We start from the raw sequence: 21,944 nt of genomic DNA, 5'->3' as shown, positions 1-21,944 counted from the left end.
ATTGGGCCACTGCAAGGGAGGGGATCTTGTTTTGTATCTCATTTAACAGGCCTGTTTCATGGCAGACCTTTTGACATGAAAGCACACAGGTGTAACTCGTAACATTAACAATTCTATTTAGCATTTCATTTTATTAGTTACATCTGTGCTGTATGACAGACATTCAATATTACAATCTTATGTGGCCAGGTTGGCTCAGTGGGTAGAGCAGGCGTACATATACTGAGAAGTCTATGCCTCGACGCAGAGGTCCAGGGTTTGACTCTGACCTGTGATGATTTCCTGCATGTCTTCCCTTTCTTACCTAGCTGTCCTGTCAAATTAAAGGTGGAAAAGCCCCAAAAAATAAATAAAAAAATTACAATCTTATTTATTAGCTTTGCCTGTTTTCCCAAGTACATAAAAAAATCTGTTTTTTTGTGGATAGCATCTGTGCAAAAACAACACTCCTTTTAAAGGCACTGAAAACCAAATGATTGTTTTCTTACTATGAGCAAAGGAGCAAACACAACATTTTCTGCCAAAGTTGGAAGTCAGTTTTGTTGTAATTGAGAGATTTCTGTATTAGTGTTTTTGTCTGTACTTTTCTTACTGGTTTGAAGAGGACAGGGCTCATTTGGAAAAAGATGATGTCACATGCGTCAGAGCACAAATCAGGATTTGGGAACATTTAAATCTAGATCTGATCACAGTTGTGGTGTATTTATTTATGTTGGCGGGGCACTGGCAATCAAATATGATCAAACCACACTCACACAGTCCCAGTGAAGCAGATTAACTGAGTTTTTGAGTATTCATTTGGTCTGGAGAAAAATTAATGTTGCCTTTCAGTTCTGGTCCAGTTCGTATTCAGAGTGGCTTTTTACAAACCTAAATGCTTCTTATGTTTAATTATGTTATCTGTTGTCACAAATAGCTCACAAAGAAATTACTGATTAAGAGCAATATTAGTATAATTTGCCTGCAAACCGCATGTTATGAATACTGCCAAAGTACACAGAGTAGGACACAAGCACAACACGCTGCAGTTTTAATTGCTTTTGACCAAATGATTTGCATACCTATATACATCCCTTTCTGAACAGTTTGCAATCAGCCATATATATAGTTTAGCTTTCAAATTAATGATCCTAAATTACTTATCTATTATCATAAAATCCTGTGGTTTGCTTCCTCATTTACTTTTAGACCACCAACGAACCGCATCAGAGTCTGCTTGGAAGCCAAAACCTGGACCGAGACCGCCTGAAAGGAGGCGTCCTAATGTGGTTGTTAAGTCCACACCAGCAACAAACAAATGGCACTACATGGGCAAACACACCAGAGTCCATTTTAACAAAACCAAACACGTTAAACCCCTGAGTACCTGATGGGAAGAGATGTTCTCTTCTAAACTTGAGCTTTTAAGGGTGCAACTTTTCGTAGAGACTTTAAATTAAGAAAACACAATAGGTCATATTCATTAAAATGTGAGGCTTCCCATTAAATCACACAACTCACTATCTGCTGTATTATTGGCTGACAGATAAACATCTTGGATCCTTATTTCATATGTATATGTTTTCAAATCACACTTAGTATGCATAATGCATAATTAAGAAGAATACAAGAGAGCACAACAGCACATACTACCTGCACACAGGTGTAGCCTATAACTTCATAGATGCAGTTCATGATTAGTCTGATGACTTAGTTAGCATTCACCTGCACCACCAACCACAAAGTAAAATAAATTTGACTCCTGCAGGTCAGTCACTGTCATGGTAAATTCAGAAATTAATAGATTGTATTTACTGAGCCACAAATCTTGGAATGACTGAAATTATAATTATGAGTGTTTCACATCGGCACAAAGAGCAGTACAATCTTACATTAAACATAGGCCGTTCTGATCTGATAATTTAGCAAACAGCATAGCAATTCAACTGTGCATGTGTGTGTGTGTGTGTGTGTGTGTGTGTGTGTGTGTGTGCGTGCGTGCGCGCATGTCAGGTCTATTCAGAATCACCGAAGGCTTTGGGTTCTCAAAGTCCAATTTGCTTGAACAAACGCTCTCACACTCATGCATTATTATGTCAACTCGGCATCAATACTACAGGGCTTTTATTTCATCAGAACATGTTTTTGTGTTGCTATTTTAACACATGGAGCTTGTGAATAACAATAAAATCCCTAATTTGTTTTAAATGTGAAATTTGAAAAGTGTGTCATACAACAGGTCACGGAAATCAGATGCCTAACGTTAAGTCCCAGGGTAGTGGAAAATACCAGGTTTCCATAAGAGCATGTGAATATATAGTATGCATAATATTGTTTGTGTGAAGGGAAGGCCAGTGTCATGGAAAAATAGAAAAAGGGAAGTTTAGAATGAGCGAAAAACAGGGCGAGCAGAGATATGGAAAAAGATACTCACCTCATAATTTGGAGGGATTCTGGCACCGAAGCCCAAAGCTGAAAATCTTTTGTCACTGAAACAATAAGAAAATTAACCAGTCATATATTACAGTTACTGCAGTGATCTGAAAAATATTGATGGCTTATCCATCAGTTCACGTTTCCACAGCAAACCCCCTGCTTGTTTGCATTTCATAAATGTTAAAAGCTTGAATTGCAATTCGAAATCTCCCTGCAGGCAGTGTTTGCACCTGTTCAAAGAGCTTTTCAGTCTTTATCCTCTCTTTTCATCGTACTATTTAGATGGGCAGATTACTGTAAGAGGCTCTGCTATGCTGCGCTAAAGGACAGCATGCACAGATTTGTATAAATAACAAGACAAAGGCTGTCTCAAACCACTCCCTATTTGCACTATATTTACACTAAAAGTAAACTAAGACATGACCTTGTAGTCATCACCTTTCCAGCTGTCGACAACGACAAATGTGATGCTTGAGGTATACAAAGGCAATATTCTGCATGTAGATCCACTAGACAGTGAGGCTCAACAATTGCACTTGTTCAATTGTTGAGGTTCAATGGCCTACAGTGGCTGTGTGCAACATTTTTCTCTAGCATTCAATCAATGTTATACTGCATCCAAAAATAAAATGCACCACAAAAGGCCATTTACTGCAGAATTTCTTAGAATGCCTAATGGTTATAAAACCAGAACAGCTTTTGGCACATTTTTACCAGCTCTCTTTGTTCTGCTAGTCTTCTTTGCAATTGTTGCAGTAGTTCTTTTATCTTTTCTTTTTTGGAAGGCGTGAGCTTTTACCAGGCAGGAAAGAGTTGCATTATGGGACAAGTAGTATACTGGTTTCGACCATTCTCTTTTTTAAAAACTGTCTCTTGTAAGTCCCCTAACTTTATGGAAGTGTCATAACAAATTAAGGGAGTACCCCTTTGATACCATATAGTTAAAGGACCTTCTATATATTAAATATATAGATAACACGTTGTGCCTACAGTATGTATGTATCTAGAATTTGTGGTATTTAGGATAAGCAACAGAACTGTCACAGCATATTTTCATTCACATCAGTGAATGTTTGTCTACAGACAGCTTTCTCCAATGGCTGCCTCCCTTATCAGAACATTTAGTAAACATGTCTTTGTGACTGATAAAATAACCCAAATTCTCCACACCAGTGCAATTACAAATAACATATCCCACTCAACAGAATCATAAAATTATGTGATGTGTAATACATTTCCTCTGGACATAGTGTGGGTGCATCAAAGGGTACACAGCAAAAAAAACTGTTGATAAGTGTTGATTTACTTGGTGTGTTGACAAGTGTTGATTGGAGAGTTGTTTGTCCACTCATAGATCTAATATGGCTTTGAGGCTGTTTTTTAGAGCTATCAGAAGTGTTTAATTAACTCTGATGGGTGTGAACTTAAATAAACATTGACAAAATGATGAGTCAGAATGAGCAATAAACTCTTAACTATAAGCTATTGACAGACGCAACTTTACTTTAAGTTGTAATTGTTCTACTACAATAATTAGTAGCACTGGCACTTGCTGTTGTTGCAGCAGCAGCAGCACTAACACACCAAAACATAATTATCCATAAGGAATTTGGAGGAGAAAAAGTATAATTTGTGTCTTTACACAGAACCTTGCAGTAGTATTTATTTTACAGTAGCTGTAAATGGTAATAGCAACAGACTGTGGGCTTAGTTAAAAAGACATCACTGAATATGGTGCATTGGCCATTTGAGCACATATTTGGTTACCATCATTATCCTCTGTTCCAAGCAAAGAAAACTGTGAATGAGTCCAACTTTTATTCTCTGTAATGCAACCTCTCCACATGCCCTAGCTAATGTGTTGTACTGTATCCAGATATAACACACTCCAGCAATAATGTGCCAAACAAATGAATAGATTTCAGTGTCCAGGTCCTGCAACTGATAGCATTCAAATTTTGCTCTAAACTCACAATCAACATGTATATATTTATTTCAACTTGCTTTTTTAAATCCATTTTCATCAAAATAATTATGTTCCACTGAATACAGACCACTGTGACCTTTCAAACGCACTGGAGTACATTGTATAGATGCAAAATAATAGGAAAAACAAATGATGTGTTTGGTATTATATTGATTTACCAACAATACTGATATAGAGAAAGAATTTCAATGAAAATAATATTCTAAATTTAAATGAGTTATTCATGCTGAGCCAATTCTATCCTGAGATGTATTGTACAGCACTCATTATCTAGACCTTTAGACTCTTTCCATACTTTTATGTGCCCTTGGAGCCTTAATTAATAGATTTTTATGAGCAATTGACTGTTTTAAAAGATTACCAAACTCTATCTTTCCTGGTGTGATGTGACACAGTATCTTCAGTCCAGACAAGAGGGCAGAGAAGTCTACTGACAAGTCATTTTCATCACATACATTTTTGTTTTGAACTTTGTCAAGTTCATGGTGGTCCTGGTTTTCTTACTTTGTCAGCACACGTGAGGAGACACGGGGAGATGTGCTTGGTATAATAGCCCTCTCAGCAAGGTAAACGAGCCTCTGCCCACACAGACAAAAGCTAGTCACTCCAGCTCTGTAATGCACTCCTCTGCAAGGACTCTAAAATCCCACATCACCTATTTTCACTAAAGGCTAAAAGGTTTGCTTGCCCACGTTTTACACCTCAATAACAATTCCAACTTAAGAGGGAAGGGCTGCCTACACTTTGCTGTCACTGTTCGCCCAAATGCATGTTTGCATGTGTGAATCGCTTGTGTATATGTAAACACGTAAATGATACAGCTACAAGGATGAGCTGCTAATTTTGGGGCAGGTTTTCAGTGTCTCCAGTGCTATATCTTGGATACTATACTTAGCCAGACAGTGCTCCCCTGCTATTTAATAGGAGGATCTGCATAACTCAGGAGTCAGAGTGTTAATCCTTATCTGGCTTAGTTTATACAGATGAGAGGGTCTTTCTCTGAGACATATGATACTATAAATAATTTCTCATAATTAGCAAGTACCTGCAAGCGTGCCTGCAATAACTAATAGTTTTTTTTTGCATATTTCAATTAGAAAATCAGACATTTTAAAACCAACATATATATGTGTGAAAGAAGCCAAAAACTGATAACTATCAGACAGTATTTACATATACAGAAACAGGAATTCTCACATGAAAATGTAACTTTGTTCAAATAGCATCAGTGTCTTTAATGATTCCTCAAACAGGCTCCCTGCTGCACCTCCTCTGTCTTTACATCTGATTATACACCACGCTGTTATTTCACCAGCCATAATGATTCCCACTTCTTTCTGAAGTGCCTGCTATCCTGGTGTTAGCCTCTGTCTCTGCATGTGTTCGTCTGTAGTTTGGGGTAATGAGCTTCTGCAAGCTAAGAAAGGGGACCAGTAGCTGCAACAGATGCCAAGAGAAAACTGTATCATTTAGTTATCCACAAGAGAAAGCCCATGCAGCCATCACAGTGAGCATAGAGCCTGTGAAGTACATGCAAAGCAGTTAGCACTGTCCTTACAAATAGCAGAGGCACAGGCTTGTGTGTAGGCTTGCTTTATCACAGTGCTTCCTAAACTAGAACCATTCCTTTTCTCTTTCTGTCTCCAAATGTATTTTATACACATACTGTACTTTGACCATATGTGATCTAGTCTATATCGACGACGATTCATTTAGGGGATTGCTCCATTGTCGCCCGAAGATCCGCCGGATGTCCCTCACCTTCTGCTTTCTTTATTTTAGCATTCTAAACTCCGGTCGATTTATGATGACTATGGTTAACTGCTCCTCAGATCTCTGCAGGGTAAATCCAGACAGCTAGCTAGACTATCTGTCCAATCTGAGTTTTCTTTTGCACGACTAAAACAACTTTTGAACGAGCACGTGTTCCACCAAAACAAGATCCTTCCCGAGGCTATTTTGCAGAGGCACCATTATTGTGTCCGGCGCTTAGCGCCGCCCAAGACGACTGTGATTGGTTTTAAAAAATGCCAATAAACCAGAGCATGTTTTTCTCCTATCCCAAAATGTTGTGTGGACTAGCCAGACCGTCCTCTGCAGTGCTGTGGAGGAAGGTCTGGCATTGTGAGACTATATGTGATCTAACCAGTACTATAGGATTATATAGTAGTCAGTAGCCTGGTGCACAAGAATAGGCAACAAAGAGGATTGAGAAGATGTTGTGGACATTTTGTCTACTTTAAAGTGATGTAATGGCCACTATGTATCTTAACCTTGTGGCCACTAGACAATTCTAGGCACTTTTTATTTCTTTGTTTATTCTTAACCATCCACTTGAGTACCTTGGATTTTCTGTTTTTATTTTCGCCTCCCAGGGCACCAGCAGTTGTAGGGGATAGCATGCCCTCCTGTTTGTAATTGTATTGGTTGTCTTTGAAATGAAAGGTTTTTGAGATATCCTGTGAACTAACAGACAATGAAACACAAACTGGACCAATTTTCAATTTAGGTCTGAGTGGAACATGGGTGTGGGGAGGAAACCTGTGCTCTTTCTCTCTGTGGCTAGAAACTGAAGTTACATGACAAGGGTATAGACGATTTGATCATAATAACAGTTTTCTCAGTAGTAACCATTGGCTGATAGTAACATATAAAAATGAAAAGGAAAGGACAGAAGTATTTTCACTTTGGTTTGTTTCATTGTGTTATTTGCTAAAATAAGAAACGCTATGAGAGATGTGGTGTTGTTTATTTTATTTTTTCTGTAAACTGTTATGCAAGAATGGGTAAGAAATAAATTCACAAATTGCTTAAAAATCATGCCAAAAATCTATAAAGGTCAAAATGTCATCTTTCTGACAGATTGTTAAAAGCTGGAAAATAATGGATAATTTGACAAAATGGCTAGTCAACTGTGTCCAGAATGTTGTGTCCATGTCCTTGACTGTTGCTACCAAGCACCCACTTCAGCCCAGATTAGCCTCATGCATAAGTAATGCCAGTAGAGGCCAAATTTGCTTGCTCTAATTTTTCCAGGTACAAACAGTTTATCATGCATCACTTCTTCCTGGGTTTAACACAGATTAAAATACATTAACCAATGTAAACATGATGTGGACAATAAACAAGACTGTATTTGTGCTGCAGGTAACCGGCTGCTTTTTTGACAATGTGAGGATTGTAACTATGCAAAAAAAAACATTTCAGTGAAGAAATGAATCGGAGATGGAGAAGATGGTGGCCAACAGAACTAGTGAGCAAAAATGAATACCTTGCAAGATTATGTGCCATTCTGTTTCTAGTTCTTAATGTTTTCCATTCCAATCATTTTCCTGTGGTTCACATGGAGTGGCTCGTTTCAGTGTGAGAGAGCACACCGAAATGGCATGCAAGGGGCACTCTGCAGCTCTATTTTACAACAGGAGACCCGGACAAACCCTGTAGGCACCAAAGAGCCTTTACTGAGAAACAAAAGACTAACAAACCTATCATAGTCTTGACAGATCTCCCCCACTGCTATCAGAGCCTTCAGGTACTCGTTGGGCTGGTAAGGGTTGATGTAGTGCAAAGAGCAACTGTTCCTTGGGTCTCCATTGGAGGCTGTGAAGTCAATGGCAACCTGGTAGAAAGATGTGTGCAGCATGAATAATATGACAGAATCAATTACGTTTTTCTTTTGCTACTTTACTTTTTATTTGGCTGCTTAAGATATTACAAACAATTCTGCATGAGCAAGCCTGAAATAAGCATAATGGCAGTATAAATTATCTGATGAGAGGTAAGAACTTGCTCTTTTTACACCCACATACTGTAAACTGGAAACAGCTCCAGCTCCCATACACAGCAGCCAGCTATTTCAACATGAGGAACTGCATCTACCACAGCAATCCTCATAATTAATATTCACTGCTTCAGTAATCCAGCTAGAGAGTGAGAGGTAGCACCACAGAGGGCAGACCAAAGGGCAAGAGTTGAAGGTTTGAATGTATTCCACGAAGCTGCCTACAAGAAAACTGTGTACACGGACCAAAACACTATCAGGGGATGTTTCAAGGATAAAACATATCTTTAAAAGCTGTGTAATGTAACATTTGCTGCATATTGCATGCTAATGGCCCACCAAAGCAAAGCCAAAGCAAAGTCTGTTTATCTATTAGCTATATGATCTTAAACAAAGAAGTAACATACGGAGAATTTGACAGAATTAGGTAATTCATGCAACCAGAGCCATGTGCATTTAAAAACTCAATGACAGTGAAGTGTCACTGTTTAATTTACCGTAAAGTGAATCTGGCATCCTCCCATGATGTAATCTAAGAAGGAGTACACTCTGTGTAGCTGCAAAAAAAAAGCATCTGGTCATTAAAACAGAATTAACCCAACAAATCTGTTGACTGTAAAGGGTAAAAAATTTTTTTTTGCTATATCTTCTTAAAGCAGTGGGAACAAAAAAAGGCCCAGCATCTGTGCCATTTTCTCATTTTGCTGTAATACAGTGAGAGAAACTAAACAAGACTGTTTCCATGTACAGTGAATACATGCAAACAAGGGTTTATTACTACAATTAATTTATACTGATTCTGAAATTCTAAAGAACTGTTTCATACAACTAAAAGCTCCTTGGACCAGTTCCTTTTATTCCTATTTCATAATATAAAATAAAACACTAATTGGTTCAAGTGATTCCTACCTTAAGGTCACTGAGGATGACAACTCCTGAATTTTTATAGTTCCTTTTCTTCTGTTTGTACTTGGGATTCACACAATCCCACGTCACCTTAAACAAAGTACATTGAAGACAAAAAACAGGAGCATTTTGAACCTTGGCGATATATCTTTAGCACCATGACATTTGTTCCATCTGGGATGGATTTCAGCGTTTTATAGTAAAATGAGAGGCATATTGGAATTGGATGAAATGGTTACACGGCTGTCTCTTCTTTGCTCTGCTCAGCCTCTCCACTCACTGACCTTATTTCCACTGGCAATTTTCTGCATTTCCCTGAAAGTGGCGTAGAACTCGCCAATGAAGTCATGTTTCCCCCTGGAGTCATAATCCCACACTAGGCACTGTGGAACACACGGACAACAATGTTTTATAGTTTCTCTCTATTGGTTTGGTCATTGATTCATCCCTCAAATCATCAGGAAACGTCTTTATTGTATTCTCGTTAAGTACTGTTTGTACAGTTTCTGACCCCTATGGTTTTTACTGATGTGGACTTAGTTGCTAAAGGTCCCTTACCTTGAGCTTCCGCTCCTCATCACAGCTGCACAGGGATATGAGAGACACTTTAAAGGGCTCCCACACAGGATTCAGGTTGTTTTTAATCACCTGTTGGAGTAGGAGCACATTACCTATGAAACAGAGTGGCAGAATACAGCTGTTGCTTAAACTGAAGAGGGAACATGAAGAATTTACCTCAGTTCTGTGCACAAGCTGTTCAGTTTCATCATCATTGATTCGGTATATTTCCAAAAATGGGTCCGACTTGCTGAAGAGATCCTGCAGGGGAAAACAGAATATCAAAACTACTGACTCTTATTGTAACAATTAATCCAAAGGGAAGATGATAAAGTTTGATTAAGTATTTCTTCTGGTACTGTCAGGTCAAATTTCTTTCTGAAATTGCTTGAAATCAAATAAGGAAAAGTCGGGAAGTCTCATTGAGATCCAGATCTATTTAACGAGAGACAAATGAGAACAAATGACCCACATACAACATCACATTTAACACTAGGGGTTTGATTTCATTTGATTCACAGTATTGAAGCTAATGACTCAGATGATATTTACCATTGAGGCTGTGATGAACTTTACACAGGAAAAATCAGTTTGGGTTATTTCAATATGTATCTTGGTGTTTTTTTTTGGATGGTTTATATGAAAGGAAATTGTAATTTATACAAATATCTGTTGACACTGATTTATCATAGCTGATTGCAGAGGTAATTGTCTCTGTGATTAAAGGTCAGGGAGAAGCAAGTATCAAATTTATAGCACAGCGTGTTGGCTCTTTTGGAGAAGACATCATCAAGTTTTAGAAAAATAGTTTGTTTTTTTGGTCAGAGAGGAGAGTTTGAGAATATTTTACAAGCTTCTGACTTATGCCATTCCCTAGTTATTAAATTTTTTTCATTCAATCACTGACCTTTTCCTTAAGCCAATAGCATTAATAACCTGCTGTTTCCTCCTATACAGCCTTCATTGCAGTTTTAAAATATCTTTATTGATTTCTTCAACCAATATTTGAAACTCACTAGTAAAGAACATACATTTTCTTTTGCACTCCATTACTTCCGGTATGCAAAATGCATCTGAAATGGCCCAGCATTGGGTTGTTATTTTTCCAACAGTAACTCAACTGTGGATGTGTCCATTTACATCATCAGTGTTAGTACCAGCTAAATTGAAAATGTGTACGATTTTGCATCCTTTTTAAGGCTATTTACGGTAGCCTAAATCATCTTCTGAGTCTCAAGTACAGGCGCCTGAGAGCAGAGCAACACTGATTATTTAGGTCAATTGATTCTCCAGGGAGAAAAACAAATGATTAGTTTGTGTGTGTGTGTGTGTGTGTGTGTGTGTGTGTGTGTGTGTGTGTGTGTGTGTGTGTGTGTGTGTGTGTGTGTGTGTGTGTGTGTGTGTGTGTGTGCAGGACTGGTGCGTGCATTTCTGCACGCATTTAGATGAAACAAAATTGTGCCGCCCCTCTATTTGCAACGTAGGCTACAATATACCAACAGTAACACACAGCCAATATAAGCAAAAAACTGTAACAACACAAACGCCAATATATACACATCACGCAAATAGGCAAGTGCAACACACAAAGTGTCAACAAGCATTAAAGTAGGCCGACGCATGACACCTATGCGTATCTGAATGACAACGTCAGCAAGAGGTCTGTAGGTCCAATAGGTTTAAACCCCTTTACAGCAGAGTCATGACATCACAGCTATTTTCTAAATATTCACATTTCAACTCATCTAAATAATGACTGTAATATTCTTTAGCCCTATATAAAAAAAACAAAAAACTTTTGCGTAAAACACACTGTCACACACATACACACAAGAGCGAAACAAGGCACATATCATTACCAGGTTCACAACTTAAAACCCTGGGGAAATCAGTTCCTTTGACCTGATATACTCATTCAACCCCGCTGTTGAATGAGGAATGCTACAAGAAATCATTCCTGCCTGCTGCCATCAAACTTTTTAAATCATCCTGTCAGACCTCACCCACCCTTGTTAGATGACCACTATTAGTCTCTATCAACTTCTCTGTGCCTATTAGACCTATGGTCAGGAAACTGGACTTTTAAGCTACCTCTTATCTTTTGCACTCCACACTCCAGAATGAATTACTTACTTATATACTATTGATAATATAATTGATGATTTTGATGGACAGACACACATTCCTCACCAATGGACTACAAGAGGCGACGAAATTAGGGCCAAACAAAACAGCTGACATTTTTTATAAGCCCACATTTTTCCGATATCAATAAAGAAGCATCGTGGGGCTAGGCTAGTCTGCCTATACACACGCGACACCGCTGTATGTGTGTGTGTGTGTGTGTGTGTGTGTGTGTGTGTGTGTGTGTGTGTGAGACTCTGGCAGTTGGAGAGGGGGTGCGGGGGCATTTCCCGCCACATTAGCCAGATACATCTCCTGAGGGACAGGAGCAAAAAGAGCTGTAGCATCCTCTCTTTGTTGTCATGGCAACCGTTAGCCAGTGGCATCAGCGGAATGGACACAGCTGTCAAAATTCAATCCTAGGCTGGGATATCAATGATTTCTCATCACTAATCCTCCTGTTCATCGACATCTACACTGTGAGCCTTCAATACCTACGGCACGTTGAGGTGATACAGCTGACAAGCAGCTAATTAGAAACAGTTTGCTGCTTCAGTCATCAGCTGTATGATAAATCGCTACACCCAACACCGACCTGCCAGATTAGTGGCAGCTAATTTGCATTGTTAGGAAAATCAGCATATAATAGGCCTGCACTTTATTGCTGATAAAATCTAATAATTATAGGAATTTAAATCCTAAAATTGTTAAACAGGTTTGTGGTATGACAGGAGCTGTTGACAGTCACCATTTGCTCGATATACAATATCTTTGTTTACAGGAAGTAACTAATTAAAGCTGCACTATTCAATTTTTTTATATTAACAATGGATCAATGAATCAAGAATGGATGGAGTGTTTAACCATCTGTTAGCTGGAGGTTTTGGTTTTACAGCCAAAATGTGGCTTTTGGTTCACCAAATATCAAACAGACAAAGTTAGCGTCTAGCAAGTGAACGTAGTGGAGCATTTAACAACTAAAACGCTAACCATTGGAGTTGGTGGAGACAAAAATTAACTTTGTTTATTCTGACCAAATTTCTTTCTAAAGAAGGGCTGTTTTTCTAACCGGAATGACTTTGTCCGTGTGCGTAAACAAAGTCAGTGTCTACCATTTTTTACATCAGTGCTGTTAGATATTTGACATGAAGCACCAAACTCTGATCCAAATAAGCTGCACACACCATTGTTCCAGTGGTGCAAAAAGTGGGTATGCACTATATGCGGCGCATAGGGGCACAGCACCATGGGGGGCACCAAAGCGATGGTTAAAAAAAATAAAAATAAAAAAAATATTTTTTTGGGTATTTTCAATATGTAGCTGCTGTTGTGCGTTTCTAAATCATTTCTGCATTTCCTCAATGTTATTATATAACATTTGAGAGGACTAACAGGCTAGATTAGGCGCCCTGTCTCATAAGATTCCATTATAGAATGTTGACATAGAAGAGGGAGGGGGGGAGGGGAGAGTGCGGGGAGCGTGTGGGCGCTTTGAGCGCTGAGTAGGTACGAGCGTACGAGTAGTAAGTTGCCGTCTATGGAAAAAGAGCAAAGCAAAACAGCTGTTGGGGCTAAAAATAGAAAAAGAAAGAGGGAAAAGGAGATGACATGTTAAGGGATGCGACAGCAGTTAAATAAGTGGATGGTGAGAGGCAACAGGTAGGATTTAAAGTGTGAGGTCTGTGCTTGGAGGCTTGCAAATATATTTATATATACAGACTAGCTAGCGTTTGCTAACACTGGGAATGTAGCAGCCAAATGGGGGTTTACGGCTAGCTTACAATATGCAAAACCAAGGTTGATGAGCTGAAAACTGATAAATATAAGGTACAATGTACAATAATGAGAATAATCTGGAAAACATAACTAATGCTGTAACTCTGGTTTACCATGGAATCATGCATAGATTTGCTACCAAACTTGGAGGCTTGCAAATATCCATGTTAACAGACTGGCTAGTGTTTGCTAACTTAATGCAAGCCAATGTTGCTGATAGCTACATTTAGATTTTGGCCAAATAACAACTGGTAAATATAAGGTAGCATGCACAATAAATGACAAGAAGAAAAATAAATAAATATGAAAAAATATATAAATATTTAAAATACAAAATGTGAATGCAATTTCAACAGCAGCACAACCTTACTTCATAATAGTTGTATTATCTGATGCCATCACTAGGCTGATTTAAGAATTGAATTGAGGCTGCTTTATTTGACAGTGAGTTCATTTCATTCAGGTGTGAGGATGGTGGATCAGGAAAGACGGGAAGGCAACGGGTAGGTCTAACATTAGGTGGAAGTGTAGGGGGAGCCACTTGATACCAACAGATTCATTTCTTAATATTATTGATATGAAAAAACTAATGAAAAATCTATTACGTAATGTTTGTTTGACAATATGTCTTAGTGGAGAAGAACACAGGCGAGGAGTGAATGAGACAGAAATGAGGTTGGCGATGGCATCACGTAGAGATGAGACCAGTGATGACATCAGGTAGGAGTTCTATTAGACCACACAAAACTAAATGTCCAGTATGGTTTGAAGTTATGCAAAATTGTCACTGCATACCCCTCTGACACTGGGTAGTTGCGCCACTGCATTGCTCTACAGTGATGTACCCACAGCTGTAATCACATCAGGTTAAACAAAGCAAGCAAGTCTTTTTCTCCAGGCAGAAACTCAATACTGCCAGAAGCACACTGGAAATATGAAGCAAATATCACATGCAGGGAAAGATGCCCTTTATTTTTATTTTTTTTCCTCGTATGAGGGTCAGGTTCAATTTTACTGTCAGAGTAGCAGGAAACTGAATAAAACTAATTTCAAAAATAAATGTAAATGCTGTAGAAAGAAATCATTTTTTTCTCCCAATACATCTGGGAATCAAGAGAAGCCTCTGAGTGTGGCATCCTAAAGCTCGCTCCTAAGAACATGGAGCGATTTTAGATCATCAAAGTTGTAATTGGTTGCAAGCTCCTGCTGTCTTTTTGATTGGAATATACCTTCAGCAAAGTTTGACAGTGTGAGAGCAGTAGCAGTTAAAGTCAGTGATATCCATAGTTAAAGTAAAACCATATGAATTCAAAAAGAACAGTAAAAGCAAATTTCACATGTGCTATCATGTGCCTCGTGCACTCGTAAGTTGCCAAATGAGTATTGTACCTTTGCATGTTAGAGCATAATGTCACTGCAAATATGTGATATCAAGTGTTATTATCATTTTTCTCTCTCCCTGTAACATGAAATTATATAATGATTTAAAAATACTTTAAATGTGAATCCCTTTAAGGCCAGTGATGCAGTGTGAATACATTCTGAGGTACAGCATCATGATTATAATTTTACTACTATCCCTGTCTAGTGCTACTAAACCATAACTAATTAAATATGAACTTTGTGCTCTGCTCACCTTATCATCAAGCTTCTTGGCACAGAAGGAGAGCTCTACATACCCGTTGTTGCCAGAAATTTCCTCAGCGTGCACCTGAGAGGACATAAGATTTGTCAGTTACAGTTTGTGCTTATGGGCTTCATTATTTCATTGAAAGAAATCACAACCGCATAATCTAGGCCTACTGTGGTATCTGAAGGGCCTATAAGGTTAAAGTCTGTATAAAGCTCAAATGTGCTGAGATATTATGAGCACTGTTAGTGACCTAAGTTTAATGATTTTCCTCTCAGCAGCGTGATGTGTTGAAGAGGATGTTCTATTTGATTCTGTGATTGGGGGCCAGAGGTGTCAAGTAACGAAGTACAAATACTAGAAGTAGAAATTTGGGGTATCTTTACTTTACTGGAGTAATTATTTTACAGCATACTTTTTACTTCTACTCCTTACATTTTCACGCAATTATCTGTACTTTCTACTCCTTACATTTTAAAAATAGCCTTGCTACTCCTATTTCAGTTCGGCTTGTTTTCATTCTGGCTTGTCATCGTTCAAAAAAAACCACAAAAAAAAACCTATCCAGATAAATCGCGCCATCCGGATAGAGTGAATTTGATTGTGGTTGGATGAGAAGTATAAACATATACCATTCCGACACCCTATTGGTTTGTACGCGATCCATCGCACCTGCACAGACCTAATATGGCACCGGTGCCTTATCGACCGTTATCTACCGGACCGAATAGCAACGCAGATTTCGGTGCCTTATTAGGTGCAACTTACATGCCTGCGCTTTGATGCTCCAAAAAATGGACGTTAGAGGGAACTGAAACATCGCCGCACAGGACGCTAGTTAACACTACAGTTGGCAGCAGGTAATGTTAGCCTACCGCTAGCTAGTAGCTGGATTAAACACGGTTAAAATGCTGACAGCTAAACGGTGTAAAAGTGTCTGTATTTCACTGTAGAGGATTGTAACACCAGACTGTAGACTCAGCCTGAAACAGGTTATTGTTATAAGTTATTGTTATTACATTTTTAATAAATCATTTCATTTTGACCCTGTGGCTTTAGCAATACACAAGCCGGGGACTCTGACCTTTACTTGCCAACTCACATCTATTTACTTTATCTAACATGTTACCTAAACGTACCCCTTATAAGCCTGCTTGCTGCAGCAAGAGCAGAGTACATATTGGCAGTGTATTCTCCAGACTTTCCATGGAGTCTGTAAATTGATGCTGAAAACTTGATATAATAAAACCTTTATGATCAAGTACAGTGTCAGCGGAGTTCCTCTTCCACACACCTGCAACACAGCGTCACAACTAAAGATACCACACTACATTTCAGGAAAGAAAGAAAAAAGCTCATAAAAGTCACTGTTGTGTCTGAAATTGAAACTCAACACTAGAAATATATTTTTTTGGCAAATGACATTTGGTTTCAGAGTAAGAGTAAGCCTCTAGAATATTAAGGTGAAGGTATTATCTGCCAGTATTTAAAACAAGCTGCTTTACTTGAGTTTTTTTGCTAAAAGTAACTTTTACTGTAGTAGCAGTTGCACTGTGGTAAGCAGTTAAGTGAAGTGGTTTTTACTTAACATAGGACTGCAGGACATTAAAACTAAAGAGTAGAGTCCCATTAGTTGTAAACTAATGGCCCCCCGCTGTTATAGGTTATTGTCTCAACTTGAACAGTCAACTTTTTATGGATGTAACAGTTACCACATACAGTACAGTGCAACAGTAAAGTTTTGTAAAAGCTCTCTGGCATTACCAAATGGCTGCTCTGTTTGTTTGTTTATACCTGTGTTAAAAAGAATCACCGAGCACCCTCTGCTGCTGGGCCAAAAGTTTTTTTATGCTCTTATCAACATGGGAGCAGACAAATATGCTTGCTTTATGTTTATTATTGCAAAAATCCAAAACACTTACAAATTACTGTCTAGAATATTCTGCAAAATAACCTTAAAGGTAGCCTACGTATGTTAAAAAGAAATATGAGTCATATGACCACATGACAAATTGTCCAGCGTGGCCTGCCTTTGGCGGGGAGGAGGGTTCTCTAAATCAACCGTATGCTTTGCCAGCAAGTGGTATTTAAGTCTCAACACACTCCAGTGGTAACTCAATTTACATCAACAGTACATAGCAGCAAATAACTTCAGTCTAGTCGAGAGAACCATTTGGAAGGGCCTTTGCCTTTCAAAAGACCCTTTTCTTTATCCATTTCTGCTCAAGGAGGTTTGTTTCTGCTAGCCATTCTCTTAATACATCCATGCTAGCCATCTACAAGTCCACAACATTACTGTACTGTCTATGATTACTGCTGCATCGCTTCCTGATTTCCCAAACTACGGAGCGGCACGATGCCCAAATCACAAAACACGTGTGTTAATCGCTGTTAAAAGGAATTTGCATTAACTCGTTATTATAGAATTCATTTTGACAGCTCTAGTTTAAATGTGTTGGTAACAGCTGTTTTAGACAGTGAACTTTATTATTATATAATAATAATAATTATTATTATTATTATTATTGTCATTATTATTATTATTATTATTATTAATTATTCATATAGCAGCCTACTTCTTTACATTGCAATATTTATTGATTGATGCGTGACCCCAGACTAACTCAAAGACTTCAGGGCTAATCACTGGATCTTCACTGTCCACAGAACAGCCCCTGGTTAAGGTTATGGTAAGGGATCAAGAAATGCATTATGTCAATAGGAATCCTGACAAGTAGCCTATAGAAGTACAATTGTATGTGTACAGTATGTGTTTCTGTGTGTTTCCTAACTATTGTGATTTTATATAAGGAAACTCAATTCGGTCTGTTGTGTCTCTATCGCATACAATACATTCATGGTTGCATCAATGCATATATTAAAAACATATACACTTTCTATATAGCAGACAAAACAGATGATATAGATCTCTATATTTGCTTAGATGAAATGGAGAAAAAATCCCCTTGTGTGAAATCTCACAGTTATCCTGAAGACCTTCAAAAGGTATTTGCTGTTGCTCTGGTTTCAATAAAGTCAAACTCTGGCAAGGAATTAAATTATGAGTTTGTCTTTTTTCTTATCCCTCAGCGCAGGGATCCAATCCATTACTATCGATAATAGTGCTGCCATTGCACAGTTTGTATTTATTGAAGAGCACTTGATTGGGTTCAGGTCCTGTCATCATGTCCACATCCTGCCTCTCTTATGTATTCCCAAACAAGATAGAGTGGAAGACTGCACGATCTAGCTCGTCTTTTTTTTATTATTATACTACCACCACCGGCTTGTTAACTATACGATGCTGGTTAATGAACCAACAGCGCCTCTCTTCCACATCTGACATGCATCATTTCCTCTTGCTTCCCTGCGTGATTTGGCATATATGGCAGGAACAGAACCCATGGCACCAAAAATGGACACTAGCATATAGAAAGTGCTCAGAGAGGATGTATGCTCTTAACAACTACCAACACACAAAAACAGCAATGGAAAGCAGAAATATGAAGCCATTCTGTGATTGTGGTGTCTTAAACTTTATCTTTGAGAAAGTATTTGAAAAAAGTCCAAAAAAATAGAGCTGCAGGATTTAAGCTGATTGAAAACATTTTTTTAAAGAATACAGAAATCCTTTTTACCTATCAATTTGCCATCCATTATTTCTCTCAGCGCTCACCAGCCATTAGCTATTAACTTCCACTATCTTTATATACAGCTATCTCGACCATTTAATTTCACTAGAGCAGGTCATAAGCAAAATGTTAGAAACTACCGTTATGGTGGATTTGCCGGCATATTTCCCATACTTCAGCAACAAAGGCTTCAACATCTTCTTTTGGGCCACGATCTGCAAAGAGCAAGATAAACACATTGTTGGCCTTGAGCCTTTCTTAGCAGTAAAGGGCAGAGAACAGGGACCTGAGTCATCAACACCAGCGTCAGGTATATTTACTACAAACATTTACCTCCAACATGTTTTAGATCTTTTATGGCAGATAAATCTGAGTTTTTATGGCACAAAACTAAATAGTCAATAAAACATGTGAGTCAGATAGTGGCATCTGCCTACCTGGCCAAGAGTGCACTCCACCCCACCAAGAAAGTCATCATCGCGGGTCCCGATGCTGTGAGTGCCGTGGATGTCATAGACTTCAAATCGCAGCTTCTGAACCTCCTCAAAGTAGTAGTCCAGTGAGAACACCTTGGCAAAGACCGGGTGCAAGTTGCTCTTGATCACTTCTGTCCTGTCCAGCTGAGAGGGAACACACACTTAATATGTTTAAACATTGTAATATTGGGCGCCCAGGTAGCTCAGTTGGTAGAGCAGGTGCCCATATATAGAGCTTTACTCCTCGACGCAGCGGGTCTGGGTTCAATTCCGAACTGCGGCCCTTTGCTGCATGTCATTCCTCCTCTCTCTCACCTTTCACATCTTCAGCTGTCCTGTCAAATAAAGGCTTAAAATGCCCAAAAAATAATCTTAAAAAAAACATTGTAATATTGCTTTTTTTAATTCACGATATGTGTGTGTGATAAAAGCAAATAGACCTTATGGAGTGATAGCACTTTTGCAGTTTGTAACCTATATAGTTTTCCAGCAAGATTTGGATTGGAAGGAATGGAAAACATAACTTCTATCTTCCTACTTAATTTGAGGAAAAACAGTGTCTACAGAAAGGCAAATGTTATTTTGTTCCATCAAGAGGATGATGTGAGAGAAGATTGGAGAGCTCGGACATTTAATCTCAGCGTACAGAAAACGTCCATGCTTGTCTTCCATTGCCTGACAAGGAAAAGCTGAGCTCTCTGAGGCCCCATCTGTTCATGATGTAGCATTTAGCTCTCACACAGTTCCACAAACATTTATATGCTGCCCAATTTGTCACAAGGAAAAATTGTCATTGAATATGATATTTAAGTCTATGGAGGTTATTTATTTCCACATTTAATAATTATATACATGCAGTAACAATCTGCATACTCAGAATTTTCATGTTATAGCCTGCTGTTTTTTATTACCTCAATTTATAAAAAAAAACACAGAAGAGAACAGACCCATCAATAAAAAGGCATAATCTGGAAATGATCTATTGACATTAAATAAAACGGTGTTCAGTTGGGTTGAGATTTGGAGACATGATTTTTATCATGTTCATACCTATTGAACCATTCAACCCCTAGTTCCCTTTAAAAGGGGGCATTAGCGTCATTAAAAGAGATCACTCCCATCAGGATAGAAATATTTCATCATAGAATTAAAGCAATGACTCAGAATAACTTTGTATTGCTTTGCAGTGAGCTTCCATCTAATGGTGCAAGTGAAACTCATCCGACCTGTATGGAAGCATCGTCACTATCTTCTACTTTCATTAATTTAGTTTTCTAGCCTTATTTGTAACCCGTCTGTAATTGCATTATAAAACCTCAAACGTCACTATCGTTGTTCATTTTACCCTTGTGTTTCACACCAGTTTACACGCTGAGGTAGGATGTCTGCCAGAAACATCCATGCATGAATAAACAATTCAATTGGAGTGCTGTCCTGCTGTTGAATTTTTTAATTTAGAGAATTCAGCACCCTTCCACACAAAACTCACATTTGCAATTCAATTTGTTCATTAGTAAATAGTAAAACATATTACATTTGTTGCCTTAAATAGTTTTTTTTTGTCACATCTTCATTAGTTTGAACTAAAAAATAAACAGCACTGGGTGGAAAATAATCAGACTTTGGTCTCTGTCACGGTTCTAAATTAATACTTGACTATAGTTCTGTTAACATCTGCCTCACTTTTTGAGATTTTTATTATGAAAATAATAATAATCATCATCATCAGACAATACCAACTGCAGTGGATGACTAGTAGCAGGGACTGCTCTACTGCTCTACAGTTTCCTTTTCACTCTGGCAGAGATCATAAAGAAGGAGCTTCCAGCTTCCTCAGCCTCATTCATCCCCATTTATCTTTATTGCCTTCTCTCGCCTTCTCCTCTCTTTGTGCCATCTGGATGGACAGATTTGGGATGAGTCTGATGAGTTTGTTGATGAAAGCTTATCAGAGCAACGGAGGAAAGGTTCTGCCGAAGTCTGTGACGCCTGTTTGTTGTTGGTGGGGGGGACAGAATTATAGAGAGATCCCTTACATGGAAAATTAAGGCTTTCTCTAATCAGTTCTACCAGGTGGGTAGAGCATCATCTCTGTAGCTCGATCATAACTAACCCCTTTAGCTTAGGTCAGGTATTAGAAGAACGATGAGCTTTTGAATTAACTCACTATCATGAGAGAATGTGGAGTCCAGGTTACACAAAAAGAAGAGAAATCTCTTGTGGGACAAAACGTTAAGTCATCTCCGCACTGCTTCTGCGTTTGTCCTTGGAAGCAAACAGGTGGTGAAATAAGGTAATAAATAAATAAATACAGTCAGGTCCATAAATATTGGGACATCGACACAATTCTAATCTTTTTGGCTCTATACACCACCACAATGGAGTTGAAATGAAACGAACAAGATGTGCTTTAACTGCAGACTTTCAGCTTTAATTTGAGGGTATTTACATCCAAATCAGGTGAACGGTGTAGGAATTACAACAGTTTGTATATGTGCCTCCCACTTTTTAAGGGACCAAAAGTAATGGGACAGATTAACAATCATAAATCAAACTTTCACTTTTTAATACTTGGTTGCAAATCCTTTGCATTCAATTACAGCCTGAAGTCTGGAAGGCATAGACATCACCAGACGCTGGGTTTCATCCCTGGTGATGC

General features: G+C 38.4%; 1 protein-coding gene across 1 annotated transcript in view; it reads right to left on the bottom strand.

Annotated features, from left to right (window-relative positions):
* The window catches only part of cpne7 (copine VII), a 32,686-nt gene that overhangs the window by 7,405 nt on the left and 3,337 nt on the right, over positions 1–21,944 (bottom strand). The window contains exons 2-11 of the mRNA XM_078257558.1: positions 19,247–19,429; positions 18,950–19,024; positions 15,184–15,258; positions 9,825–9,908; positions 9,648–9,737; positions 9,374–9,472; positions 9,093–9,179; positions 8,681–8,740; positions 7,888–8,021; positions 2,414–2,468 (exon numbers count right to left, since the gene is read on the bottom strand). Coding sequence (XP_078113684.1) covers positions 2,414–2,468; positions 7,888–8,021; positions 8,681–8,740; positions 9,093–9,179; positions 9,374–9,472; positions 9,648–9,737; positions 9,825–9,908; positions 15,184–15,258; positions 18,950–19,024; positions 19,247–19,429 — 942 coding nt within the window. The remainder of the gene's footprint in view (positions 1–2,413; positions 2,469–7,887; positions 8,022–8,680; positions 8,741–9,092; positions 9,180–9,373; positions 9,473–9,647; positions 9,738–9,824; positions 9,909–15,183; positions 15,259–18,949; positions 19,025–19,246; positions 19,430–21,944) is intronic.

The sequence above is a fragment of the Sander vitreus genome, chromosome 1 (genome assembly GCF_031162955.1).
Source record: "Sander vitreus isolate 19-12246 chromosome 1, sanVit1, whole genome shotgun sequence".
Classification (NCBI taxonomy): domain Eukaryota; kingdom Metazoa; phylum Chordata; class Actinopteri; order Perciformes; family Percidae; genus Sander; species Sander vitreus.
The sequence above is the reverse complement of the archived record's forward strand: the minus strand, read 5'-3'. Positions and strand labels throughout refer to the sequence as shown.